The sequence below is a fragment of the Phyllostomus discolor genome, chromosome 2 (genome assembly GCF_004126475.2).
Source record: "Phyllostomus discolor isolate MPI-MPIP mPhyDis1 chromosome 2, mPhyDis1.pri.v3, whole genome shotgun sequence".
Taxonomy (NCBI): Eukaryota; Metazoa; Chordata; class Mammalia; order Chiroptera; family Phyllostomidae; genus Phyllostomus; species Phyllostomus discolor.
The window spans coordinates 190,323,559-190,347,501 of NC_040904.2; the positions used below are offsets into that span (position 1 = coordinate 190,323,559).

The 23,943-nt window shown below is 40.1% G+C and overlaps 1 protein-coding gene across 2 annotated transcripts in view; it reads left to right on the plus strand.

The window, feature by feature from the left end:
- DUSP16 (dual specificity phosphatase 16) overlaps positions 1–23,943 on the plus strand; it is a 77,852-nt gene that overhangs the window by 25,508 nt on the left and 28,401 nt on the right. For both annotated transcript variants that reach the window (XM_028533464.2, XM_028533465.2), the window contains 2 exons: positions 14,306–14,898; positions 15,867–16,005. In XM_028533464.2, the coding sequence (XP_028389265.1) occupies positions 14,671–14,898; positions 15,867–16,005 (367 nt within the window). In that variant the 5' untranslated portion in view covers positions 14,306–14,670. The remainder of the gene's footprint in view (positions 1–14,305; positions 14,899–15,866; positions 16,006–23,943) is intronic.

A 23,943-nucleotide genomic window follows, 5' to 3' on the forward strand; every position in this document is an offset into this window, starting at 1 on the left:
AAAAGTGACTGAGCAAAAAGGGTTGCACAACAAAATAGATGTTCAAAAACTGTTGTGTATGTGAGTGAGCCACAAGTTAGACCCTCTATTCCAGGGAGACCATCCAATGAGCATTTTCTAGTCGTGTTTCTCTTGTATGTCAATCAGGTACATTATCGAATACAAACTGACTCTGCTTGAATGCCACATTTTTTTTTAAAAAAAAAGTAATTGCAGGTACAACCTTGAGAAGGGTGAGGAGGATGTCCTTTATTTAATATAATATAGAATGTTTGGCTGGAGGCCCAAATCTTGGTTTCCGTCAGCAGCTTATTAAATGCAGTTTTACAGGACTGGATTAGAGGGAGGGATTACGAAAGGTTGCCTGCCGGTAGTGACGGGGGATTCCTGTGTGGAGATGTTTAACTTGCATTCATACACAGGTGAACACTGAGCTCTGTCTTGTCTCCTGCTAACCTTGAAAAATCTTTTCTTAACACATCTACACCTTAAAAATGATGGAGAAAGATTAGAAGCTGGATTGCTTCAACCGTAAATTCTTTTACTGAGCCGGAATGAGGCTCCGTGCCCCAGCACATCCTCGTGCTCTTTCGGTGGTCCTCGCAAGTCAATTGTTGTGCTCCTTCATTGTTCTTGGAATTAAAGAATTTGTGACGTTGGGAATTGGATCTATTACCCGACCATGTATTCAGGACCCCAGACTTGCAGCAGATTTTATAAAACCCACACCTCAAAATATAGGTCGGATGAATTACAGTATTGTGTGTGTCACCAAATTTCTGCTTTCCTTCTTCCTCTTAAATTTTGCCTTCCAAGTGGCCCGTGCTTTGTGACCCTTTCCTTGGGAGGAGGTAAAGAGTCCATCTCTACCTGTTTGTGTAAAAAGACTGATGCCCGGGCCCCAGCCCCCAGCCCCCAGAGATTCTGAGTGACTTGGTTGAGGTACATCAGAGTAGCTGCGAGTTTCCCAGGTGATTTTAACTTGCAGTCAAAGTTCAGCACTGCTGCATTAGCCAACATCTCCTCCATTAATTCTGGATCGAGTTACTTTCTTTTTAGCAGATGTTGTAATTCACAAAGTACTATCCTTCTGCACACTATTCTCACAGCAAACAAGCTTCTGGTTCCAAGGTTCCTTATTTTTCATGAGTGTTCTGTGAGAGCTTGTTGTCTCAGCATTTTGTCCTTTCATACATTTGTCTGTAACCTCATGGCAGGCTGGCATTTGGTGAGACCACCTCTCTTCACAGCCACTCATGTAGAGTGCTTAAAAGGGTATGTTTTTTTCTCACTTTTTGAAATCTCTTGCTTTCTGTGCCTTTCACAAGTCTATTAAAATTTGCAGAATATTTGGTAAGCCCTATAGTGTTGTGGAAAGCACTGTTCTGTAGAAGCTCTAGTTTCTGTTCCACCATCGATGAATTGTGTAACTTTGGGTCAATACGTAACATTTTGTGAAAGGGTTATTATTAACCTACCAGAAGGCATGCATTAGGCTAAATGGAAATCCTGTTTCAGCGATAAGATTTAAGTTTTTCTCTGGCTGACCTCCCATTCCTCCCATTATTGGCAATAACCAACTTCATTATTTTCAGTTCAAAGACAGCTTTTGCACCTTTATGTCCTCCATGTGAGAGAGACTGAAAAATCAACAGGTTGTGAGGACTGATCGATGATAAACATTGAAAAAAACAGGTGTGTTTTTCACACTTGCCTGATCCTAAGAACCTCCTGGGCATTTGTTAAAAATGCATATTCACAGTCTACACTACAGACCCCAAGTCAGGCTCCAGGGGAGGGGCCTGGGTAATCATTTAAAAAAATTTTTAATTAAAGTATATTTAAAAATTTTTTAAATTAAATTTAAAATATGGCTGCAAATTTTTTTTTCAGCAGAAGGAAGTTTGCATTGAATGTTACTCTGTGTCTGAAATAACTCAGACCAGATGGAGTAAGTGACTTACTGCCTAACTACTTAGAGGCTTGTTACTCAGATGTCACTTCTTGATGGGATTTTCACTGGTTATCTTATTGAAAATTATAAATTCCCCTCCCCTACGTACATCGGTGTACTGCTGCCTTATTTTTGTTCTTTACGTGTTCCCTTCATTTGAATCTTTTAAAATGAGAATATATTCCAGAAATTACTGAAAATACTAAGATACAAAATTGGGACATTAAATGCCATGCTAAAATTGGAGTAAAAAGAATAGAATAGAAAAAATTTTAATTTGGACTGACATTGGTTGATTGGGCTATATAAGTTTCAATTCCATAATATATCATCTGTATATTGCATCATGTGCTCATCATTCACAGTCTAGTCTCCTTTGGTCACTGTGTATTTGATCCCCTTTACCTTCTTCATCTTCCCTCATCCCCCTGATGCTCTGATAGCCATCATACTATTTTCTGTGTCTGCAAATTTGTTTTGTTTGTTCATTTGTTGCTTTCTGTTACACATCCCACATGTGAGTGAAACTATATGATTCTTGCCCTTTTCTGTCTGACTTATTTCTCTTGGCATGATACTCTTAAGATCCATCCGTGTTGTCACAAATGGCAGTATTTCATTCTTTCTCATGGCTGAGTAGTGTTCCATTTTATCACATTTGTTCATCAGAATTTTTAAATGATTCTTGTTATTAGACAAAAGTGGGAAGCTGCTCATAGGAAACTGAATGTAGTTGGTTTTCAGTAAATGAACACATGCCTATTCCACTAACTCATTTAATTTTTCTTCCTGGAGTTTTACAGATTAGCTACAGTCTAAAACCCCAGAATTCAGAAGAAAAACACACTATTTGCAAGAGCAAAAAACTGAACATTTACTGTATTATATGTAGAGGGCCTTTTAGTCTCTGATATTTACTGCCATGTGGAGCTTAATGTATCGATAGCAACTGTTAATGGTTTGGGGTTTTTTTTAACCTATTTGAGAATCTCTGCAGTGGGATAAAAGAGTAGAGCTTTGTAAAATAAACATTATTCTTAGGGTCTGTGCCATGGGCTACATTTTAGATGAGATGGCGAAATTAGATATTTTGGTATTTAAGTCATTGAGTTTCTTAATAGACAATGCTGTGTCCTTGCTTTATACTGAATTTCACTTGTGGCAGACTTAGTGTATTTGTAATGATTTTGTTTTAAATTTTAATTTGAAATACGGTCTTTGATATTGAAAGTTACATTTGGAAAAGGAACATTGCCTTGTGCTATACCATATATACTTATATTGCTTTGTATGGGATATATATGTAATGCCTTGGAGCCTGGCTGTCATGGGGATATGTAATTATATTTTTAAAATCACTTTAATTTTTTCATGCTACTAAGTCATTGTTGAATGAATCTGAGATTCTGTATTAAAACTTATTTGGGTTGATGATCATACAAAATATTTTTTTACTTAGCTCATGCGGAGAATAGGACTCAGTATTTCGACTTCCAAATCTTCTTTCTTCCTCTGAATGACATGAGCATGACTTGAGTTGTGATGAGTTGTGACCGATTAAAAATATGTATATTTATTTCCCGTTGCAGGTGTTTTACGTTTATAATGAAAAATTTGGAAATTACTGAAGACTGTGAGAAAGTCTCCCATAATGCCAACATTGAGTCCACCTGTTTACATTCTACTTTCTTTAACTTTGGCCTTTTCATATGCCTAATTCTTCTGGTTTTATAAACAGTGACCTGCCTACTACGACTTGAACCTGTACATACTGCTCTTTTTGCTTGATACTGGTCCATTTGAAGCAGGGACAGAATAGAGTACTGAGATATTTTCAGATGCTTTATGGTGGAATAATTTAATAATGTAGTTGAAATAGCCATTTTCATGGGCACATTCAGGCAGGAAGTCAGTTATTTAGTAAGGGTATATTTTGTGCCAGGAACACTGCCTTGGATTTCGACCATCACCAGTCTCTTGGGTCTTTCTTTTCCTGTCTGATTTTGTCGTCACCATTCTAGGCAGAGCCATCCTTGGAATACTAAAGCTGTGTAGTTGTAACTAGTCAGTCTCCTTCCATTTTTTCCTCATTTCAGTCAGTAGAAAGTTATGAGTGAAGCTCTTGCAGTGATTTTTCAATATTTTGTTCAGAAAGCTCACAGTGGCTTGGGCGGCTTTAGGCTTTCAGGAAACCTCACTAGAGTATTCTGTTTCTCGCTGATAGAATCTGTGCTCCAGCCAGGAAAATCTGCACAGCCGTCCTCCTACCTTAGCTCATGCACTTTCCTTGTCTGGAATTTTGTTCCCTCTTCTCTGTGGCAGCTCATGTCCCTGTTTTCCTTCAAACTCTAGGACACCTTTCTCTTTGACTTGCTGTACATCTGCTGGCATATTATCTCTCTCTATTTTTCCAAATGTCATTTTTCAGCTACTTAATATTAGGGATCTGCTATCTCTTCTGTTTTTCCCCACAGGGTCCTGTACTGGTTTAAAAGCCTATGTTGATTTAACGTAAACCAATACGGGCACTGACATTTTTCAGGGTGGGAAACAGAGGCTGTGATAGGAAGGTGTTCACTGCTGCATGTGGCTTGCCCAGACCTGACTGACATCACGCTGGAATTTGTAGAGGGAGCAGAATGTGATACCATCCAAAGTGACAGAATAACCTCTTAAAAAAGAAAAATAACCCCAAACAAATAACAAATAGAAACACCATTTTCACAAACTTTCATTGTAGAGCAAGTGTTTTGTGGGGAATCTCATTTTTTTGGACTAGGGTATTTATTTTATTCTGTGGGTTGTGAGCCATGGCTATTTATTTTATTATTCAAATTGTGTGTGGGATGTCCTTTATAAAAAACATAGCCAATAGAGTTCCTGGGAGCTGAGATAAGGGGCCTGTAATTATTTAGTGTTCCACTCTGCCCTTTCTTATTTCTCTTTGAAGATCCTCTGGATGATGGGGTTTTGCTCAAAGGGGAGGAGAACTGACGGCTCACCCCAGGTTGGGGGGCGGGGCAGGCCAGGCAGGGAAGCTCCTGGCTGGGGTGTCAGTTGGGCTCTAGGTGAAAAATAGCTTTGTCCACACATGCAGAGGTTGCTCTCTGCTTTAGGAACCTGGGTAGTAGATTATAAAAGAAATCAGAAAAAAAAAAAGAAATCAGATCTTTTTACTTTTCTTATATCTAGTGTGAAAACATTGATAATTTGTGCCGTGCTCTGAGAGTTCAGATAGAGGGTTAACCTCTAGTATCTAGATCATCAGGGCATTTGAAGGCTATTGAACATGTGAGATACTGAATGAATCATATCTACTCAGTATAACTGTAGATGAAATAGGAAATTGGAAAAATTTTACCTCTATCCTCCAAAATAAAAGTTTTTATTTTACCCTAACAAGTAATCAGAAGATTTTAAAGGTTGATAAGACACCTGAATCCATAGATGACGATCTTCAAAACCATCCAGGGCAGTTAGGATTACTCATTATAATAGTGTGACATTAGGGCCTCAGCAGCCCCCCCAAAACAAACAAACACAAACAAAATGGATTAAGGATGATAGCTTAACTGTAGAAAGGAGGCTTCCCTCTAATCATGAAGAGAAATGAAGATGATACGAAGGGGAGGGGGAGAGACAGGGAATCAGCAAAGCCTCTGAGAACATATATGGGCACAGAAACTGCAGTTACATGATGTGATGGAGCCAAACTGGAGGGAAAAGACAGGAGGTGAAAAGGACAAAGTGGAAAAGAATTGGATGAGGACAGGGAACGTCTGGCTCTCGGCATTGGGCTGCTCTGCAGATCTTGGAGTGCGTGCTGCCCTGTGTGCTGTGATTCTCCCGCCCAGGTCCTGGCCTTGTCATCTGCTTTGCCCTGTAGTGGTGGCTCCTGATATTAACTGCATCCCCCTCCCCTCCCCCCACCATCAGGACCCCTGAAGGAGGGACAGATGTAGCAACTTAAATTAGCACAGCCTTAGGAACCTAGAGTGAGCAGGGATGCTGCAGCCCCCTGGCCTTCCTCCCGTTCTTTCTTCCTTACCTGGGAGAGTAACAGGTTCTGGGGGAGACTCCTATAGAGTCTGGAAGTTCTATAGAGAAGTGGAAGTTCTTGCCTCAGAGCCAACCTTGGAAATTCACCTCAAGAGAAATGATCTGGCACAGTGGCCATACGTTTGTGGAGCTGTTGCCCAGGAATCACCCATTTAGTTTGTGTGCTGTAGGGTATAAACTCTCAACTCCTTAACGTGACATCTTAATGATCAAGTCAGCCCTGCTACTCAGACCCTGGCAGGACACCCTTACTGAGTCAGACCCAAGGTGCACCAACAGCGTTGTTGTGTTTTTGGTGAAATAATCCTTAAATGTTAAGCCATTGCAGGATTCCTCCTTCTGCAAGTGAAAAAAAAAATAGGCTTAGGAATGTCAAGTGACTCTTGATAGGACATACTAGTATCTTTGAAGAAGAGCTGAAGTTAGGAACAAAGTCTCCTGAGTCTTGGTACAGTTTTTTTTTTTTTTTTTTAAACAGTGCACCATACAACCTCACTGTTTCTAAGTTCCTGGGATTAGTTTTGGTGTCAAGGGTCAAAGAAACTGAGCAGGCCCAGGATGGCGGTACAAAGCTTGTGGTGGGGTTTTTGTGACTGTCGGGTTTTGTAGCTCCTGCTTTTACTGTTAGTGGAGCTGAGCAAGGGGCCTGCAGCTACCCTTGGGCCTGGCTGGTGTCCCATTTTTGAGGCCCCAGAGTTATTTTTAGCCTCAGGGCCTTGGAAGCAGGTGTGGTCCAGGCTTGAAGGCCACGCCTGGAATGTGTTCAACTCTTGTTGTGCACGTCTGTTTGGGAGCTGAGAATAGTGACGAGGCCGCTCTATACAGGACTTTGTCAAAAGAATCTGCTTTTGCAGCAAGAGGAAGGAAAGTCACACTATGTTTCATTTGTAGTCTTTAAACAGGTTTACTTTGGAAACTTTATCAAATGAAATACATTTTAAGAGTTAGGGAATATATTAATTTTGAAAAGAAAACTAGCTATAAATCCTTTGTATATGGAAGAAACTCTGTATTATGAGTCATACCCCACTGACCTGTTTTAAAAGCCCACGTATATAAGTCACAAGCGTGTGATTTAAAATTTAATTTTTCTTGTCCCACCCCCACAAACATTATTGTTATGGAGAGTAATTCTTTCAAGTTTTTTTGTGAAGCAGAAATTCAGCTTTTGCCTTGAGGGTAAACATAAATTTTTCTCTATTGTATTTGTTCATTTTCTTACCTCACCCAAACCCACACCTTTGTTAACAGCACTGGTGAGGAGGAATGCAAGCAGGACTGACGCAGATACTAGGACCTGGTGCTGGGGTGCATCGTGCCCTTTTCCTGATTTTTTTTTCACTTTCCAAGATTGTGGAAAAGAATATAACAGTATTTTTAATTGCCCAAGCAGAACTATTACGTGTGTTTGAGGTCCTACTTTCCCTACTGTTCTGTAACCTGATTTTATTTTCTTAATATATCATGACCATCTTTCATTGTCAAAAACTATACTTTTGCACCATCCTTTTAAAATGTTGCATGATACTATGTCATAGGATTTTTCATAATTTATAACGTATCCATTTCCCTTCTCTTGCTCATGCTCTTCCCTTTTCCAATATTTTTAACATGCGTTTTAACTGAAAGGTGAGAAGTGCCTTGTAAGTCACTTTGCAAGTATTCTTGTAAGCCATTTTGATATCATTACCTGCAGAAGAATGTAGTTTGGCATTCTAGTTTTGCTTGTTTTAGTATTAAGAGATTTAAAGTAGGAAAAATTCTGGAATATTATTGTTATAAAACTTGGGCTCAAGTGGAGGTGGTGGGAGAGTTTGGTGTTGATCATTTTTATTGTGTCTCTTGCTTGTTCCTAGAGCCTTCTGATCTTCGTTGGAAAAATTAAATTACAGCCCCTCTTCCCATTAGATTGTGTTCTAAATTGTCCAGATGTTTACCCTGGTCATAATATCTTTAATAATTTAGCTCTTTGTCAGGAAACATACACCTTATCTTTCACGCAGTGGAATTTTGTTTTTTCAGAGGTGGGGCGGGATAAAGATTATAAACTCACATTAGTGTTAACCAGCTGCTTGAGTACAGTGACCTAACTTAGCAAGTCCTCATGATATTTGATACACCTGAGACGGAGAGCTCCTCGAAAGCATTTTTCATTATTTTAATGGAATGATCCTTTAAACTAACTACTTCCTTGTTATATAAATCTGTTCAAGTATTTATCTTGTTTAACATGTCTTTGATATTTTCCTGTATTCTGCGCTATAAAACCAAGATTCTCTTATTAGTTACAAAATGTTCATGGAATTGGAAGGGTTGTATTAAATTAACAGTAGGTTAATCTTTCTTATTATAGAATTTCCTTTCATTTCTTTGGCAAATAATGCACTAATACAGGAATCAAAGTTTCTCTGTTTGTAGTTTTATGGAAGAAATAGTACTAAACTTTCTTGTATGTGTATTATAAAAGTTTAAGTACCTGGAAATGCTTTATAGATATAGCCATAGTTCTGAAGAAAAACTGAACACCTGCCACATCTTTTATGGCCATTTGCCCAATTCAGCATTACCTTGGCCAATATACACATTGGCCTCAAGCATTTGACAGAGACAGAGAGCTGCAGTCTCCAGGCATCCAAGTAGCTCACTCACCTCCCCCATGATCTTGACTTAACCATTAGAGTAAGGCCTTCTCTGACTAAATTTTAACCACCTATCCCAGCTCTTCCTTCCCTGCTTTACTTTTTCTCCATAGTACTTACCATCTGTCATAACAACGTTCTGCTTTTGTTGGTGGTTTTTAATATGTGTCTCCTGTCACTAAATTAAGAACCAGGAGGACAGGAATTTTTGACCACTTCAGTTTTGCAGCATTCCCTGCTGCAGTTCCTGACCCTTGTTAGGTGCCCAGGAACTATTAGTTGGCTGAACTTGTTACAGTAGGCCTGGCAGATGCTGAAGAAAACCAGGATGCACAAATTAGTTTCCATTTGACCTCTCTTTGGTTTGTTCTGAAGCTCTCCTCTTCAGCCTCTAGAACATCTTTATTATAAACATCCTTCCAAAACATTTTCTCCTTAACTCTCAGATTAAGCCAACCCCCTGTCACATTTTCTCTTGCCCAGGGACTCCATCCAGGACCTTCCATTCCCACTCCCTCAGGACCTCCACCCTTATCTCCATGCCCCTCTTCTAGTAGGGAGAGTTCTTAGTTCTCAGGCAGGATTCCAGGAGGAAGCACTCAATGGAGAGGGGTACGTGGTGGAGCCTTAGGGGTGGCGAGGGCTTTGTCTAGGACAGATACATGGTTTGGTGGAAGGAAGAAGAGAGCTCAGGTGGATCAGGGACAGGGACGCTGGTGCAACAGGTGTGCATAAACAGGAGGCAGTGCCAAGGAGGAATGATGGAGGCTCCACCTGAGCCCATCAGTCCCACAAATGCCTTAGCAGAAACTTCATGAAGACTTCTCCCAAACCTGGACTCTGTCTGGGCTGGCCTGTGTCTGCAGCAAAGGCATTACATTCAGCCTTTAAAGGATGGCAGCTCTTCCAGCCTTTATCTGTGGATCCTTGAGATGTATGTAAACAACCCAAGCCTCTGATTGGAGTGAGTTCTTTCAACGTGCTATTAAGTAGTGAGAGGTGGCTGGATTTTACGGTGCTAACAAGTGTTGTTCTATGTCTAGTACTTTCTAAACAGTTGTGCTTCAGGCACTCTGTCCAATTATTACCACCGCTTGTCAGAATATGTGTCCTCTAGTTTGGGCTAAGAAAATATAGTGAAGACATTAATAAGCAACTAAAAAAACATATGAAGTTCATAAAGCCTTCTTGCCATTGGGTTGTTTTGTTTGTTTTTTGTTTTGATACTAAATATATTTTATCAAATACCAGACATCAGAATTTCTGTCAGGGTTAACCCACAGCATATGAGGCAGAGTTGCTGTAGTCAGTGTAGAGCGATGATGGCCCACAGGCAAGGTGCTCTGCTTGCTTCCAGGCATCATAACCTGCTTTTTCCTCTTGTGATTTGTTCAGTTTTTCTATTATTGAAAATCTGTGCTTAAGGCTCCATTGAAAGGTTGTTTGGTGTATCTTGTTGCCTATTTTTTCAGTTTTATTGAAGGAAAAAAAATTTAAGACTAGCCTGTAGTTTAATAAAAGTAAACTTCTCACCTGATTATATCCTTTCCATAAATTCTCTGAGAATTTGAACTTGAGCTCAAGCCCAACCAAATAAGGCTCAGTTGTTCTCCTCGCTGAACAGGCCTTTTAAGCACCCCATAACTGTAGGATCCTTTTCCTTTTGAGAATTTCTCTGTAAAAAGGAAGTTTTTAAAATGGAAATGTGCCTCTCTGAGGGGTAACCCCTGCCTTCTCATGGATCCCACTTTTTAGACCAGTGGGCGTGTTCATGAGGTTTGTCCCTGACCCTGCCTGCTGTAGGCCTTGATGTGGGCCTTGGGAGCGGAAATGTTGGGTCAGCAGTGCCTGGTGTTGACAGAAAATAACCCATGGGTAGATGTGGAAACAGTGTGAGAAGGGTTCTCACCTTTTTTTTTTTTTTTTTTTTAATATGCCTAGTGTCAGTATGCCTGACTTAGAAGCCAGGATTGTGTCTGGTAAGCTGAACAATCTAATGCCTCATCTGAGAAGGGGAGAGAGATGCTTAATAGAATCATTTAAAAAGGACCGTAATCTTTTTAGAATTTTCTGGTTGGGCACCAGCTTTAAAGGCTGCAAGTACTGAACAAAATCAGAAGAAAATATTTTTTTGTCTTAGCTAGTTACTGTAATGGCAAGTGTTGGTTTTTATACAGTTAGACTGTATATTGTTAATAAAACAGACTCCACAAGTTTGCTTTATCATTAAAATAATCTTGACTTATGGTTCTCTGACATAACTAATTTAGTAGTATACTTTATTTCACTGATATTCTATTTTTTATTATCCTCACTCAAGGACATGCTTATTGATTTTAGAGAGAATGGGAAAGGAAGGAGAGAGAGAGGGAGAGGAAAGTAATATTGATGTGAGAGAGAAATATCGATCGGTGGCCTCTTGCATGTGCCCCAATCAGGGACTGAACCTGCAACCCAGGCATGTGCCCAGTCTGGGACTTGAACCCACAACCTTTCAGGTTACAATTGGAATACACTGAACCACACCAGCCAGGGCTTCGTTGACAGTCTTGCAAAGTTGGGTGCAGAGTGAATTTCAATAAATAAAACTCTACTGATTTCCATTATAAAGTCATAGGTACATTTCTGTAGGTAACCAAATGGAATTTAACACATGAAATAAATGACAGAAAAACTTTAAAAATTGTATATTAAAAGGGGAAGGTTCTTATACAACTCATGTTAATATTAAATGTTGTAAAATATGAAACATAAATTGCTTGCTGAAATGTGGGCTATATCTAAATTGGCATTTCTTTAGGGGACTTGCCCATTGTGTTCCCTGGCTTGTATGGTCATTTTGTTATACTAACATGTTCTCTCAGCCTGTCTCTAAACCTTCCTAGATAAAGTCTTTAAAAACCTTTATTTCTGGAAGTGGGATACTTTGCAAATATTTGTTTAGTGGCCTTGGTTAAGGTTTCTGGCGTTCAGTTTGATAAATACTAGTTTATTGACTTTTTTATTTTAGAGACATAGAAAGCTTTATTGTATGTATAGAAAAGGGTTATTTACGGTAGTTGTCTTCTGAAAGGAGATAACAGCAAAAGTGCCTCTCATGTAATCGAGTTGGGAAAAGTCGGACATTGGGCATAAAGGCGTGATAGGAGGGCCCCAGCTGGCCTGGGGACAAGGTAGAGGGGTGTAACTTAATCTTCATTTCACTTCCACTCTTTTACTTCAATTACATTTTCATATTAGGGTCACTTTTACCAGACCTTTGCTTGGTTAAGGAAAGGGTCCTTCTGTATCTGGAACTACTGACTCCGTTTCTCTGGGTAGTATTGACCATTTTCTGCCTGGTAAGATGGTTTGTCCTAGCCAATCTTTGGTGTCAGTGGTTTGGGCTCATGAGACTTGGCTAAAGGGAAGCAAAGATGAGAACTTCTAATTCACCTTTTGCATGTTTGCTGTCATCTCCCTCCCTTTGTCCATTGATCTGCTAACCCAGATAACTGCTTTGTCCCATCTGGATTTTATCATTGCCAGGAGCCAATCAGACTTGGAGACTCGCTGCCATTGTTGGAGTCAGCTTGCTCTTGTTCTCGGGTTTCCACTTTCTGTGCCACCCGGGCACTCTCATGGACAAGTCACGTCATTCTTTCTCAGTTCAGTTTCATTATGGGATGGGCACTTAGGGAAAACAGGGTCACCCAGTAGGAGGAGCCCTGGTTGGGGAATCAGACAATCTGAGTACAGGACCTTGCATTGCTGCGAACTGTGTCACTGAGCAGTCAGGACTTGATTCAGTGCTATAGCCTTGGCAGATGCTTTGAAAGGGTATTAGTTGATTAGCCAGGACAGATTCTGTGCTCTAGTTTCTTCATTTGAAGGCAGAGATGACTTTTGTACCTCATTGCCATTAAGTTATACTAAAAATAAATACGTTAATATAATGAAGACAAGAAATGGACTGATAAGGTAGTCTCTGGAGCTGATTTGTAACAGGTCAGGGTGGATGCAATGATTTCTCAGGTGCCTTCTCACTTTGTGTGCCTGTCTCTGTATAAGGGGCACGGCTTGGTTGAAGCTGGTCTGTAGGAGGGTGGAATTGCTTCTGTTTTCATCTGCCGAGTGGTGTCTTTTAGATTGCAGATGCAGGGCAGCTCTGTTCACCGTTTTCCTGCTTTTCTCTGTATAATCTGTAGTTGCTTTTTCACTTACTTTAGAAAACTTAGATAATTTTGTCTTCAAAACAGAGTTTGTGAGGAGACAAGGCAACAACATTATATCCACATTTTCCAGATGAGGAAACTGTGGTTCAGAGACTATGTGATCTGTCCAGAGTTACATAACATGTAAGTGCAGGGCCACTTCTCTCTATGTCCTGCTGCCTCTTCTCTGTGCTTCCCTTTCTAATTTGTAGGTCTGAGCTTCAGAAGCAGGGGCTCAGAGATGTTTGGGGGCTCTATAATTCTGGTCTGAAATCACTTAATCAAATATTTATTCAGTATCTTAAACTGTTTTTGGAACAAGGAGGATTATATTTATAACAGTGTCAACTGAGTGTCTTAGGTGCAAAACACTGTGGAGGTGGGAACGGTAATACAAAACCTCTGCCATCAAGTACGTTACCCTCTAGAAGTTGAGTGCCCATGGATGTTTCGTTTTATGTAGCAGAGAATTTCACATAAGCAGAGACGGACCAGGGGAGATAGGAATCTGAAAATGCTGAAGGTCAGGATGAGGTCCAAGCTATGGGCACAGAACTCCAACTAGTATTAGGAAACGGTCGATGACAGGAGTTTGGTAAGAACAGGAAGCACTGGGTCTAGTATGAAGGGCTCTCTGTGTGTAGGCTGCAGTCCTAGGTTAAGGTACGAGATTTTCTAAGGAGGGAGTCAGTGATTCTCTTAAGAATGAGGCACAAGAAAGTGAGGGGTGAGCCTGTGGAGAGTCAGGGAACTCTGAGGGGGGTGACCTTTGGGGGACTGGCCAGGGTTATAGCTGAAACTATTTTGGGTGGAGCCGGGTACATCACAGGTGCCCATCAGTTAGCTCAGCAGTTGGTATGACAAGAGTATTACTCACTTTTCTGCCTTTCTTCTCCCTGAGGGCACTTTAAAGGGATGTGTGCTGTTTGCACCATGGAGTGTGTGTGTGTGTGTGCGCGCGTGTGCGTGGCACACTCTCATACCATTATAGTAATTCTCAAGCCATTAGAAAAGGGGTTTTTTGTTGTTCTGAAAATAGGGGATTGCTGCCCTGGTCCTAGGCTATTGTTCTTTGTGTTATTTGCAAGAAATAAGCAAAGAAAATGGAGGGTACCCATTTGGAATAATAACACTTCAAGCAGCTTTATATAGCTCTTTTAATTTCATGCTGTAACTCATTTAGTTCTGGGTCCATGGTGATTATAATTCATGAATATATCTTGTTTTGTCTTCTTCGTATTTTTATATTTTTGAGGTAAAACTGAATTATCATTAGCATGCTTTTCTGAAGCCATACCCAATTGTCTTTTTTGTTTGTTTGTTCAAATGAAACAGTGCATCAAGTATGGAATTAGATTAATGGAGTAAATATTATGAATCATACACTCTCTCTAATCCGACGCGCTTTCTTTTTTTGACCCCATGTTTTGTTTTCTGTCTGTCTTTCTCTCTTCATGTAGGCTTCTCAGTCCAGTGTCAAGCTGTTGCAGCGAGGGAGCAAAGGTAAAGAATGATGTAATGCACTGGCTGCCCCAAAGCATCTTTTGTTGTGGAATGGTTATTCCAGTCATCTCTTTATGAATCAACTGTGAGGGGCTGCTTTGTGGAAGGAGTCCTTTGCAAGAGCACATCAACGGAAAGAGAAAGAGACATTCACTTGGAGGGCTCTTGCTGAAAATGGGTTTAACTCTCCTTTTGCCAGTCACCACCAGCCTGACCTCATACATTTCTAGTACAATGGAGTGGCTGAGCCTTTGAGCACACCACCATTACATCATCGTGGCAAATTAAAGAAGGAGGTGGGAAAAGAGGACTTATTGTTGTCATGGCCCATGAGATGATTGGGACTCAAATTGTTACTGAGAGGTTGGTGGCTCTGCTGGAAAGTGGAACGGAAAAAGTGCTGCTAATTGATAGCCGGCCATTTGTGGAATACAATACATCCCACATTTTGGAAGCCATTAATATCAACTGCTCCAAGCTTATGAAGCGAAGGTTGCAACAGGACAAAGTGTTAATTACAGAACTCATCCAGCATTCAGCTAAACATAAGGTAAGTGCTTTCCATTTTCCTTTTTATAATAAATGGATATGCTGAATGGGGAAATGAAGCCTCCTTTTTAAGGGGTGAAAATAATTCCAGGAAGTTTGGTTTTTAAACTTTGGTACCTTATGATAACTCAAAAGAATTATTAACCATATTGTCACATTTAAGACTACACATCTAGACTATATAAAGAGGCTAACTTGTTTTACTTTGGTTAGGTGCTATTTTTCCATTAATGGATTGCTAAAATTGTTTTATTAATTTAAACACTAATACAAAGTTATAGTTAATAATTGTATTAATAATTGCTTTATTGGTTATTATGTATCAATATAAAATATTGTATGTATTGATAATATATTAATACATTGTTTTATATAATCTACAAATTTATTGAAAGGAAATCATTCTTTTCAATTGTCTTGGAAAGACAGTAGAAATAATTACATTAGAAAGTGCTTTTGATATGTGGGAAAGTAAGTTGACATTGGCAAAGACTTAAGGATGTTATCTTTGAGGATTTATTTCTAGGATACCAAAATGTCATCTTTGTGACATAAATAATAGGTAAGACTATTATTTATTTTCTTCAGGAATAAAAATGAGTTTATATTTTAATTTTATTAACTGATTTCTTCATTGTTATAGAGAAGCCATTTTTAAATGGGTGTTTATTTCAAGGATTGTTATGTTTATTTTGCTTACTATTTTGTTTTTATGCTTTACCCTTTTGTAGTACTAAGGATTTAAAATCAAGTAGTTGGGAGCACATCTACTCAGAAGTTGTTTCAAGTTGCCTTTTAAAAATTGATTTTTTACAAGCATCTTAAAACCATATATATATGCTAGGTTTATTCAGTAAGTTTATGTTATTTTAATAGAAAACAGGAAGTACTTAATTTGCTTTAGCACCAGTGGTTTATGGGATTGTTTTTCTCCACTTTCTTTCTAATAGCCTCACATTTGCATTTTAGGTCGACATTGATTGCAGTCAGAAGGTTGTAGTTTACGATCAAAGCTCCCAGGATGTGGCCTCTCTGTCTTCAGACTGTTTTCTCACTGTACTTCTGGGTAAACTGGAGAAGAGCTTCAGCTCCGTTCACCTGCTTGCAGGTGAGGCTGTGGTAGCAATGAAATGGCTTGGGATCTCACTGAACTCTGAATAAGCAGTATTTCACGATGAGCTCAAAGTTCAGTAATCATCACAACTTTGGGGTTATTGTGTACAGTGATTTGTTTATTGCTGTAAACTATTCTGTTGAATACTGTCATCCTTCCACAGTGGCCAGTGAATTTTTGACTTAATTCTAATGCCTCTTCACTTGGTGTTTATTAGGTAGAAGTGCCACATACATAGATCTGTGTGCCTGTACAGATAGCTCAAAGCCAGCTGCTTCTGTCCAGGTATTTTCCTTTCACCTGTGATCTAAGAACACCAGATGCTCCACCTCTCACTCCTGCTCTGGTATTAGTTGTTACTCCCTGCCAGTGTCAGCCTCTTATTAAACATTTATAGTTCAAGCATACTGCAGCAGTCAGATCATGGTTCTTAGACATTGTGAACAATGAGGAAGGGAGAGAATATGTGTAGACTATATCTTCTGATAATTAAGGGGAATATTTTAAAACTCATTTACTTGTTTTGTGTTTACAACTGAAAGAAAGTCTCTTGCAAATGCTAAGCAACAAGGTGATTTTATAAAGTAAATGGGAAGACTACATATTTCATATCTGCCCTAAAGGAAGGCCGTGTGGGAGTTCTCTCTCATTGAATTCCAAAGCCTAATGTTCATCCCTTGCTTCCCCTGTTTTGCAAATATTACTGAAGCCCTTTCACTCACACCGGCTCACAGAGCTGAGAATACAGTTTGACAATGCACAGTAACCTTTCACACAAAGCTGCTGTGTCTGGCAGATTCTACCAGTGATAGGCAAGAAAGGGTGCTTTTAAAAATGTGATCTAAGAAAAACAAAATATTGATACTATCATTTTCACACCTTTACTCTTATTGGAAGGAGAGTGCTGTGAACTGGATGTTATTGGCAATTTGGTGTTAGAAGTATAGACATTTCAGTTTTAAGAGTGTAAGGTTAATCAGTTGCTGGTGTGTGAACACTGTTAAACTCTGTACAGGTTTAGATAAGATTTCCATGTCTCTAGGTCTTTCTTATCAGCCTTTGCTTCAGTTCCCAAAGAACAAAGATAGTTTCTTGTGTCCTTTAGATCATCTATTGCCACACCTTTCATTTACTCTGTGATTTTCTGCCTGACCTCTCTATGAGTATCCTTAAGTGAAGCCAGTTTTTCTTAGAATGCGGCTTTCAGAATTTTGTAGCTGGGAATTATAGTACTAGGTTTGGCTTTTGTTGATAGGCACATTCTTTTACTGCAAGTGTTACTGTGTTAAATGTGACAACTGTTAGTCTAGTTCCACCAAACTAGGTTGGTGAGTTTAGGAACTCATTTTGTGTTTCTTGTAACCACAGTGAGGAGCTTTGCCTTGGAATCCTGTTAATGGGACCTGAGTTTTTCCCAAAGACAGTACAATAAGATGTGCTGCCCAGCAAAGTGATTATCCCACCTCCCACCTTGCTCTTGTTGGAGACAATTTTCCTTATGGGGACTCTGACTTGACCTTTGGCTGGATGAACACTGCCCTGGAGGAATGAGCTTGTGCTGAATTTCTAATTCAAGTGTTCTAGTTACTGTTTTCCCCTTTACCATAGAGCACACCTTTGTTACCTGGGAAGGTTCTTACCAGTCGTGTGTAGCTTTGGGCGGGGCATTTATTAGGCAAGGAAGAAAAAGCACTCTGTCTGATCAGCTAGGTCAACCCTAGGGACATATGGAACAGCACACGACGTCAGAACTCTCCGATGTCTTCACACCACGCAGGAAAGGTCTCCTAGGCCTGAACGCAAGTCTTGGGAGGCAGCACCAAGAACCACAGTGAATGTATGGATGCACCGTATCATCATCCACGCTCCACAATCCTGTATTTCTTTAGTTTAGGAGGTGGCTTCAGGGACGGGGACTGAAGTGCCTTGAGAGTTTCTGAGAAGCCAGCTCTCTTACCACACCTAAGAGAGGGTTCTGGGTAGTTAAAACTCTCCCCAACCATCCGAAAGGTCCTGGCCAATTGGCAGTTTCCTTGGTTACTGTGTCTGTTCCACAGAGGAGACAGGAAGTGGGGTGAGTGGGAGAGAATGCTTGGAAAGGTACAGCCGTCAGCTCTTGGCTCCTGTTCTTTTACCAAGGTTCAGATGGTCGGAGGATGTTCCAGGACTATGAGGAAGAAGGACATCTCCACAAGTGTTTCTTCAATATTCGCTTGGTGAGGGTTGGGGGAGTAATCGTAGAAAAGCGCACTAGCTTCTCGCTGGTGCTACAGGAAACTAAAAGGTCACTGGAGACCTTTTTCACCACAGAATACCCCTGTTGTTTTCAGCAGTTAGGGATGCTTGTCAGCCTCATTTGGATATGGTAATAGAGAGACAGAGTGGTTTCTTGAAGTAATTTCTCCATCAGTTTAGAACTTTCAGCCACCCTGAGATTATTCAAGAAGAGAGGCTCAGATGTGTGAGGCGTTTTTATGGTCATCAGACGGGGAAGTGAAGCACTGGGGCCTTTCCAGTGCTTCATTCAGTTTCATTCCAGTCCATTCAGTTTCTCAGGGTGCCCTGACCAGAGAACAGTGACTTTGGAGAAGGGGAGCAAGAGGGCCTCCCCAAGTAACTGGTAGGAGGAGCGTCATAATGAGTTCTTTCCCTCAAACACGAGGAGGCCCAAACTTACCTATAGGACATAGTTCTAAGGGCACAGGAAATGAAGGCTTACTTGAAGAGTAGGAGAAGTTGTATTGGAATGCAGTGGGCTTAATTCATGAATATGGACCAGGTCCTGCTTTGGGGATGGGGCTAGCCTTTAATAGCTATTATCAGTGGGACTGGATTCCTAAGCCTTCTAACCTTGAAACTTAGAACCTGGTTCTGCAATGAACCCTGTGTAGTGACCACACGTGTGACACTTCTCAGCCAAGACCTTGATCCCTGCCTGAACAGCTTTTCCTTTTTCTGAGCCAAGTCAATATTCTAAACGGACTGATTAATTTGATAGTCATATACTATCCTAAGCCTTTCATTTTTGTCTTAAAATCTTATTTAACATTATGTTGTCATTTATCTTATTAGCTGAACTCCCCACTGGGCTCTCTGCTTCAGTTGAGGACAGTGTCTTGTTCATCTTTGTATTCTGCACAATGCCTAGCACCTCTTAAGTTTTTAGTAAATATTTGATATATAAATTAGCTTGCATGTAGGTTTATACCATTTATAGTTCATATGATTCATTTTATTAGTTTAGAATATAACTGATTGTATTAAACAGAAATGAAACTGATCTGAAAATGGAGCAAAAATGAGATTGTTTTGAAATAAACAACTTCCAAAGTATATTTGTTCAGACAGAGCAAGCATATAGTTGTTTGGGAGAAGAATCTAATATGAAAATATTTTCATCTATAGGTAGATTTAAACATGATTTTAAGATTTAATAAAAATACTCTTGCAATTAAGCTGTGCTAATTTGGGTAATCCTTTTTTTTTTAAGATTTTATTTATTTGTTTTTAGAGAAAAGGAGAGAAATATCAATGTGCTGTTGCCTCTTGCAGGCCCTGCCCTAGGGACCTGGCCCACAACCCAGGCATATACCCTGAGTGGGGACTGAACCAGCAACCCTTAGGTTCTCAGGCCAGTACTCAATGCACTGAGCCATACCAGTCAGGGCAAGGGTGATCCTTAAATATTGAACTTTAATAAGAGCTAACAGTTCTTATAAGAGTTAAACCTAGCTTCACTCATAGGAGAATATAAGTTCTTGAATCTATTGAGAGCAGTATAAGTAATTTATATAACTATTAACATGTAAATAAAGGTACTAAATCAAACCAAACCATAGCATTGTTTTACCCCATGAGGATTAAAGGGTTTATGTATCAATAGCACTCTCATCTTGGCAAAAAATAATGAATTTTGTATCTTTGGAAAGTTTTCCATTATCATTGATGGAGAGGTAATGTCAAAACCATTTTTCCACTTTCAAAAAAATTTAAAGTCAGTTATTAAATAAACACATACATATAGTTACAGACATATATCCTCACATAATTGTCCTTAAAAATAAGGCTAAAGCCCTGGCTGGTGTGGCTCAGTGGACTGAGTGCTGGCCTGCAAACCAAAGGGTCATCAGTTTGACTCCTGGTCAGGGCACATGCCTGGGTTGCGGGCCAGGTCCCCAGTGGGGGGTGCATGAGAGGCAACCACACAGTGATGTTTCTCTCCCTTTCTTCCTCCCTTCTCCTCTCTCTAAAAATAAGTAAATAAAATCTTAAAAATAAGACTTAAGAATTTGAATCAATAGAATGACAGAATGGTGTGACATAAACATTTGTTTCACAAAAAATGATTGTAACTGAGGATCCCATTGTGAGGGTCATTTATTTATTTATTTAACTTCCAAAAATTTTTACTGATTTGAGAGGGGAGGAGAAACCTCAGCATGTTGTTCCACTTATTTATGCATACATTGGTTGCTTCTTATATGTGCCCTGACCAGGTATTGAACTTGCAACCTTGGTGGATCAGGACAATGCTCTAACCAACTGAGCTACCCAGACAAGGCTATAGTCTTTTTTAAAAAAGAAACTATTATTGTTAGAAAACAAAATAACATTGTTATTGGTACCTCTAACATTGGTTAGGCTAACATTGGTACTGGTACCTCTTTTGGTCTTGTTAACCTTCAGAAAATTGGCTCTCTAAAAAATAATTTCATTTCTTGGCCTTTACTTATTTATTATGTATCATTTTATTATACTTGCCTTTATTATATTTCTAAGGGTGCCAGATTGAAAATAAAAAATAGGAAAAAAAGATGACTGTATTTGCTAACAGAAAAGTGATTAAATGGGTTAATTTAGTAAAAATAAAGATCAGTCTACAGCTGAAAAATTCTGTTCTATTATCTTTCTCTTTCCTTACTGTTGTAGCTCTGAGTAAAAACAAAAGGGATCCACAACTCTATTTTTAAAATTCTACAGCACTCATTTCTTTTTTTTTCTTTCGATTTAATCTTTATTGTATTTTTTTCCATTACCATTTCGTCCCTCTTATACCCTCTCCCCCCAGCAGTCACCACACTCTTGTCTGGGTCCATGAGTCCTTTCTCCTTTTTGCTCGATCCCTCCACCCGCACCCCAACCCCCCCAGCTGTCATCTGCTCTCCATCTACAGCACTCATTTCTATCCTGTGCTGAGGCACAGGATAACCCTACAGCAAAAAAAAAAAAAACCCAAAAAACATAAATGAATCACAGACTTCAGCCCTTTCATTTACAAATGAGGAAAATAACAGAGCCCTTGAGTGACTCTCCTAGCCCTCACTGTTCCCACTGTGTGCCCAAGGCCCATATCCGCAGTAATTCCAGAGTCTTCTGGAACTTCATCAGGAGGCGGGACTGGGAGTCAAGGGTGCCCATTTCAGACCAGGCTTATCCTGAAAGGCTCTTTTTGTGGTGATCCTCTCTCAGCCTCTGTGGATTTTGTCATATTCTTACTTCACATTTTATGGAATGAGCAGTGTATAAAAATATCTTGTATATTACAAATGTTAAAGCATTAAGTTGTTTTAGCCAGAGGGTGCTGCCAAATAAAAGTCTGAGTACTCTGTTTTATGCTGAAGTACAGCTCTGAATAAGGATAGAAGATACCATTTCTTAAGCACTTGCCATTAGGTACAGTGTTGGGTACAGTGCTGAGGGCTTTTATGAACATTTAGTCTCCAAACACACCTGTGGTCCTAGATTAACGTTTGCTGCAGTTACAGGGCCAAATGCACACTTCTTTGCTTTAAGTTAGATTTGCTAGGGTAGTCAGAGCTAGGAGTGAATAAAAATGTATTTGACTCTTTACACATTTTTCAGTTGAATGGGGATCTGCATTCAGTCAGTAGCACTGTGTAATAAATATGTAGTTTTGGTTTAATGGAATCAATTACTATTCTTCCTACTGGAAGTTCTGTAAAGCCTGCTTTTCTTGGTTATAGATTTTGCTGTATGTGCTATTGTTATCATCAGTTCTGTTATCTAGTGTGGCATTTCTTCTGTCCCGTCATCTACAGAAGGGAGATCTTCAGTCATTCCATTTCAGACCCTCTTGGTAGAAGAGAGTGAATATTAATGGATTTCAGTAGAAGTACTAGTTATTCAGGAATTGGCTGCTCTCGTGTTTAAAGAGCCCCAGTCACTGAGACCCACTGAAAACAGACTAAAAACAGGTGCTGTTTTGCCCACTGGTTGCCGTGTATTCGCTGGCTCTGCTCCAAGCTTCCGTTTGCATGAGGTTATTCAAATTGGATCATCTTTTCTCCAATTGCCACTTGCCAGTGTGTGGTAAGCCAGTTTGTGTCATTTCCCAGCTACCAGTGGCTGACATAATGCCTGAGGCTGTGTCCTTTTAAAAAATGGACTGCAGAGCAGACTAAAGATAGTTCCTCAGTTCCTCATCCTGATATTTTGCACAAGGCAAACAAAAACACCCTAGATGACAATGGTGACATCAGTCTTCCCTTGCCCCGGTCGTGTCATCTGTGTGCTCTGGAGAAATGCCAGGTCCAGACTTTTTCATTCAGTCAGCCTCTCAGTGTTTGATGGGCACTCTTATGGTTGGGCTTGTGGCTGGGCTCTGGGGCGTGGGATACCAGAAAAGCAAAAGGCTTGCAGATGTAACCTAGAAGCATGTGATCCCATGCTAAACTGCATGCTATAGCGACAAGGGACGATGCCTCAGTGTAGTCTGCAGAAGTTGGGGAATGTTTGATTGTGGCAGTGAAATTTTAATCGAACCTTGAAAGAAGAGTGAGACTTGGGTGGGGCACTCTGAGAGGAAAAGCATGATTAAAAATGTCAGGAATGAACCTAGATTTTAGGGAGCAACAGGAGACTAGAGTGGATTTTTTTGTGATGGGGAGAAATGGGAACTGAGAGGAAATGAAGTTGAATGAACATAGATTTTAGGGGGCAGCAAGAGATGGGAGCAGAGTTTTTTGTGATGGGGAGAAATAGGAATTGAGAGGAAATGAAATCAAATTATGTAAGCCCTTTAACTCAGAAGAACAGATTTGTACTTTGTTGCAGTGGGCACTGTGGGCCATTGGTGTTTTGACTGCGGCACCTCTCATCCGTCAACCACAGTGTCTTTTCTTCTGAGCTCTGCTCTTCCCCTGCTACCAGCTAAGTCCAGCAACATCATGCCTCCCTCAGATTGCTCCAGGAGCCTTCTCACATCTTCTGTCTTGCCACCTTTCAATCTATTACTCACACTGTAGCCAAACTTATATTTATGTATATATATTTTTTAGATTTTATTTATTTATTTCCAGAGAGAGAGGGAGACACACATCAATGTGCAGTTGCCTCTTGCATGCCCCCATATGGGGACCTGGCCCCGCAACCCAGGCATGTGCCCTGACTGGGAATTGAACTGGTGACCCTTTGGTTATCAGGCCGGCGCTCACTCCACTTAGCCACACCAGCCACGGCTTATTTTTATTTTTAATGTAATGCTGGTTATGTCACTCTCTAGTTTAATATGCATCAGTGTTTGAATTTAGGAAAAATTCAACAGTTCTTAACTGACTCACAAGGCCCTGCAGTGGCTGGCTCCTGCTTAACTCCACCTGATACTGCTTTAAGTCCTCAGTTCGTTTTTGTTATTTGAGCTCCTCAGGCCTTCTCTCAGGACCCCAAGCCTGCAGTGCCAATCTCTCTGGGCCTCTGCCCCACTCACCTAGGTGTCACCTGCTGGATTCATTGAGGATGTCAAGCCTTCCCTAGTTCCCAGGCAAAGTTGGTTTCCACTAATGTATGCACTCCTTTGGCCACCTACCATAATTAGTTAATTACTCATCTAATTATTTGGTTAACATGTATGCCACTAAACTGTCAATTCCAGAGAGGGCCTCTGTCTTGGTCACCACGGTCCCCATCACCTAG